Source organism: Lycorma delicatula, chromosome 4, assembly GCF_047948215.1.
Source record: "Lycorma delicatula isolate Av1 chromosome 4, ASM4794821v1, whole genome shotgun sequence".
Lineage (NCBI taxonomy): Eukaryota > Metazoa > Arthropoda > Insecta > Hemiptera > Fulgoridae > Lycorma > Lycorma delicatula.
In genome coordinates, this window is record NC_134458.1 from 17521301 (window position 1) to 17527300 (window position 6000).

General features: G+C 25.4%; 1 protein-coding gene across 2 annotated transcripts in view; it reads left to right on the forward strand.

Moving 5' to 3' along the window:
- The window catches only part of Rip11 (Rab11 interacting protein), a 149430-nt gene extending 144616 nt beyond the window's left edge, over window positions 1–4814 (forward strand). For both annotated transcript variants that reach the window (XM_075362408.1, XM_075362410.1), the window contains one exon: window positions 1562–4814. In XM_075362408.1, coding sequence (XP_075218523.1) covers window positions 1562–1726 — 165 coding nt within the window. In that variant the 3' untranslated portion in view covers window positions 1727–4814. The remainder of the gene's footprint in view (window positions 1–1561) is intronic.
- Window positions 4815–6000: the final 1186 nt, after the last annotated feature.

Below are 6000 nucleotides of genomic sequence, written 5' to 3' on the forward strand. Positions count from 1 at the left end.
ATTAATTTGGGTTAGGAATAGCTTACACAAATTAAAAATAGATGTGAATCAGCAAATAATGATCTACGCTCAGGAAGGCTGTGACAGACCGTTATTTCAACAGTAAAGATGTATTTTGCTAAAATGTTTTAACTAAAAAAACAAATTATAAACTGCATTACTACCTTGAAGTTTTAAAAATGTCAGCAGAAAGAAACAAGTCATAACTCCAATTTTTTGGCGCTCCAAGTCATAGCTGTTCCACTGCAAAAGTGCACCCTTGCACTCAGCATTGATAATCTTCAAGTTCTGTTTAAAAAAAATGGAATGAAATTTTTTTTACAGTTCTGACCTGGTCCCAGTAGACCTTTTTTTATTTTATAAACCTTAATTGATGTTGAAAAGCCAAAAATTTAAACTGAGAGTAAAAAAAAAATTATTTAGATATTCATTTGTATATACTAAAAGGTACTTTTGTAGTAAAATTTTTTTTTATGTTATAGAAAAATTACAGATATATTAATTTATTTCTACTTCTGTTTGTAAAACGTTGAATTAATACTTTCTCATTTTTAAATTAGAATTTTATTTATTTTTGAAAAGTGAATTATTAGAAAATTCATTTTAATATTAATGATAGTCTATTCGAGTGTTACACATTACGAGTATTTTCTTATAATTCTTCTTATGATCACACTTTTTTTGTTGTTGGTTGGGTAATCACCAAAATAAGAAGCAGGTTTTGAAACTAATGAACTATGTTTGACACTGTTCCTTTGCTTGAAGTTTTTTCAAAAAACTTTTCTGTTTTAATCTAATTGAAAGCATAATGTAATAAAGTTGTTTCAGTTTAGTCAGTAATATCTAGGTAGTAAACAGTACATTGAAAATTAATGAAAATAAAACAATTTTTAACTCGTAATCTTAGGCTTATTATTTGTAGAGTTCCTAGAATTAGAAGTAATTAATTTGATTTTAAAATTGGAAAGAATTTGTCCTGAAGCTGGTTTTTTTTTAAGTATTAAAGATTATTATTTACTTGTTTTAAAAAATACATGTTAATTGTACTTTCAGAAGAATTTTTTCAGAGCTAATTATGCAGCACCTTCTGTGGAATTACAGATATGTCATTGGAGATCACCACAGCAGTTACCCTGATTGAAAAAGATGTTAAATAATCATCAGTTAGCTCTGAAAAGATCTGATAGAAACACAATTTCCATGTCATTTTGTTAATTTTTTGAAACAGCACATTTTGTTATGCTGGTCAGAGGAAATTATATCAGCTACCACCTGTGGTATGCTGACACCTAGTAGGCAACAGGACAGTTGCTTCTTATGGAGGCTTAATGGTGGGGCAAATCTGCCTGGAGGACTATCTAGGGAGTCTGTTTCCTAATTAGAAGTTATGTGAACAACTAAACTGGTAGCTTAGGTAGCTATCATGTGATACTGGGTTTTCCTACTTTTCCTAAAATTTAAATTTAACATAAGAATATCTTATATTTAGAAAAAAAACCACAGAAATAAAATTTTTTATAATAAAAAAAATTAATAAATGTGTTTATTATTATATTTATAGGACTTGATCGAGATGGTTTTAGATTTGGAATCAAAATTAAATGAGAAGCGTAATCAACAAAATGATTTAGAAGATTATTTGGATAATTTATTATTGCGAGTAATGGAAACATCACCTCGAATATTGCAAAATCCATACATCAGCTGCAAAACTCAAGCTCAGTAATGAATGACTGTCATTCAGTATATTTTTATAGTATTAATCGCATATAATATTTTACTTGATAAGTGAGATATGTATTCATTTTGTATTTCATTTTTTTAACAGTATACTTCTGATTTAAGATTTTCTACTTCAATATTTATTTTTTTTTTTAATTTATGAAAGTATGAAATTCATATTAGTATTATTTTGAACAACAAAAATTATTGGCTAATACATTTTTATTAACAATTTTTGGTATGAGATTAATTATGTTAACTAAATGTTTTAATTTTTATCAGACATTAACTTCAGATTTACGTTTGTCATGCTTAATTAACATTTGTTTTATTTGTTTATGCAATATAAAATGTTAATTTTATTTTATCTCTAAAAAATTGAAGTTATGTATTATAGTTATTTTTTAATTTAGTGTTATTTTCTACCTTTCCTAGCATTTTCATTCTAACATTCATAGTTGATGTGTTTCGGAGTACTTCCATACTTAAAACTATTTTAGCACTGAGTCTTCCTGAGTTGAGATCATTGAATAAATAGTGATAAGCTCTTCCTACTTCCCATCTCAACTGTCATGGCTTCTTCTGCTTTATCCTTTTCACTCTAATGGTTCTACAATTTCTTGAAACTAATCCTTGAGATTTTTTTTTTTTTTAATTTTAGATTTTTAAACTTACATCGAAGCGAGTGTTTATGAATTAATTAATTATGTCACTGTTAATTGTAAAGCAATGTATATAGGACAAACAGGGTGAAAATTTAAAATAAAATTTAATGAACATATAAGATCATATAAATAAAAAAAAAAAATTTTCAAGTTGTGCTACAAATTTTATCGTTTCCCAATAAAATGATAAAATCTATGAAAATATTACATTTTACAGAAAAAGGGAAACATTTAAATATTCTAAAAACGTGAAATATTCAAGCTAAAATTAAAAGGATAGGACTTAATTAATGAACAAATAAACACTCAATCCGATGTAATGTTTAAAAATCTAGAATTTTTAAAATAATAAAAAATCACAAAGATTAGTTTCAAGAAATTATAGAATTGTTAGAACGAGAAGAGAACAAAACAGAAGATCATGACAGTAGGGATGGTGAGTGGGAGGAGCTTAACTTAGCTATTTATTCATTGATCCCAACTCATGAAGACTTAGTGTTGAAAGTAGCTTTGAGAATGGAGGTACTCTGAAACACATCAACTACAACTGTTAGAGTGACAATGCCAGGAAAAGCAAAAAATAATATCTAACCAGTTATGATAACCCTACTGGAAATATGAAATATTATGAAAAAAATTCTTATTATTTTTGTATAATAATTAGATTTTGTATCGTAAATTAATAATAATAATGCAGATTGCATAACGAGAAAGAACAAGAAATAGCCTATTTGATGACACTTTGGTATTGGTGACACTTTGGTGATGATCATTAATTGAGATATTTTTATATAAACAGTTGTTTAATTTTATTTATAATCATGGACTCTAAAACTTGTGTTAACATTTTTTATCTTAAATTGCTCAAGAAACTCTGCATTCAGAATTAAGTGTATTTAGTAGTCATATTAAGATAATTGGGTTTTTCTTTTTTGTATTAAATAGTGAAGTAATTAGAACTTAACCAAACCAGATGTTCAGTAAAGTTTTTTTTTATTTACTGATTGCTTACTAAGTACACAGATAATCTGAATTTTATTCCTATGATTTATCTTCTACCTTGGTGTTTTCAGTAAGAATTATTATCATTCAAGTTAAAATATTATTTATAAATGTACATTTTACATTTAACCCTAGACAAGACAGTAAAGTAATCTAAACTTATAAATTTTTATATTACAGTTTGTATAAAACTTTGATCTTATATCAGTAAGATCCTCTAGTACAACAATTAATTAAAAAGAAGTTGAGTTACATAAGAAACTCGCCAAAATATTTTGAATGTACAAGATCACTGTAAGTGATTTATCTCTTATACTTATGTTAATATTCAGAACTGTTTGATCTTATATTTATTAATCTTAGTTTAGTATCAGTTGGCTGACAAGTAAGTAACAATGACGATTTAAAAAAATGTTGGGATTTTTTTAGAATTTGGATAAATATTTAGCTAAATAAAAATAGGAGAAAATGAGTTAGTAAATTAAAATATTACAACTTTTAAGAATATCTTACTTTTTAGAAGTTTTTTAAAAGATGACATCAAACTATCATAAAATAATTCTATGAAAGCTGCTTTTCTGACCCGACCCCATTTTTGTTTTTATGCAATTGGAAGATTTACATTTTTTATTATCTTTGTTTTTTTTCTGCTATTATAAATATAAACCTTATCTGTATTTTTATCTCGTATACATCTCAAGATATCCCACCCATACAGTTCCTTAAACTCACTGGAAAGTTGCTTGTCTCTTTTCTGAATGCTTAGATTTCGTTTTAAATCTATGAATTTAGTGAGTTTATTACTCCCTTAATATTTATTGATTGCAATTTAATGTGATTGAATAATTTTTTTATTGCATTTATTAAAACTGTATTTTCTTGAGATCCATTCTATTTTTTAATTAAGTAGTTATTTGTTAGAAATTATTTTTATTTATGTAACAATATGCAACTTTTATTCACTTGCTACTTGCTTTTTTTTTGCATTATTTGGACTGTTATGTACTATTGTTTCTTTCAATATTTACTTCTATAAACGTTTAGTTCATTCTTAGACAAATTAGAGTTCTTGCAATTATAAATCTATTTATAACATAAATGAAAATTTTCTTTCAAGGGCCTGCTGTTTATATAAGTTGAATATTTTTTATTTGTTGTCACTCTTTTTCAAGCAATAATATTTTTTAATTTGAAATTATTAATTTTTACTTAAATTTTATAGTTAAGATTTTGGTGTATTATATTTTTAATTCTAAAATGCAGAATGTAGTGAAATTTATGTAAAAAGAAATTTGTAAAAATAAGAGTAGAGTATTCCTAATGCCAAAATAACACATCGTACATAAATCGCTTACAGTTTAAGTTATGAAGTTAGTCAGTAGATGTACTCAAGTAAAAAATTACAATAGTAAATTATTTTTCTCATATTATTTTTCTTCTTTTTTGGACATAGCATTTTACTGATGATCATTTGACAAACTAATATTTGAAAAACTGAATATAATCAGAAGAAACATATACGTATTTGTAAGTTGAGAATAATAATAATAGGAAACAAAATAATGTTATTTTGCAAATATTACATTCATATCATAAGAAAACTCAGTAACAGTGTACTGACTATAATTTTTTTTGACACGTTTAGTCATGTCGATCACCTGATTAATTTAAATGAAATATAAAAAGAAAATGAGTCAATGTACAACATCTAGTTATAAATTTTGGATTCTTATTTTATTGTAAATGCACACATAGCAGCTTTACACTTTTTTTATTTAACTTACTCTATCCCGAATCAAATCTTGGAATTAATTTTACACTCGCTTATTATCCAGCAGGACCAAAATTTTGCATATAGGTTGATTCCTGATAGCAATACGACTGTCATTCGTGAAATCATTTATTCAGTAATCAGTGAAATTATAATAAAATAAAATGTAATATGAAGTTCACAGAAAAATATTACTATACTGAATCTGTATTACTGTAGAATCATATATTCGTTGAAACATACGATATTATGTGCTAACATAAGAGCACATATTTTGTAAAACTAAATTAGTAGAAAATAAAAATATACTTTAAATGAAATTCGGTAAAAAATGTCTGTTCGGTCATCAAAATAATGTTTTATGTAAATAAAAATAGAAGTGATGGACTCATTAGAAACGGCCTTAAAGGTTAAAAAAAAGTCACATAAGACAAACATTATTTGAAAAAATAAACTTTTTCATGCATTTTAAATAAAAATCTTCTTTAATTTTTTTTTTGTGTTTTTTTATTTTCTAACATATCAGCCCTTATATCAGCTCATACTGCATGTCTTAACAGATGTATTATCCTATTGCATCACACGTGTTTTTTTTTTATTGTGTACTTATTAAAATTTTATTTTATTATAATTTCAGTAATTATCAATTAATTGATTTCAGTACCAATCTATTATCACATATTATCATCATTCATGCAAAATTTCAAATCGGTTGGATAAAGGGATACATGAGAAAATTTGATTGCTAGACTTGACGTGAAAATTCAAACAGTATAAATTAGTTATCTTTATTTATGAATACCTCACTAACTCTACAAAAGAAATTTATTTTGAATTTAA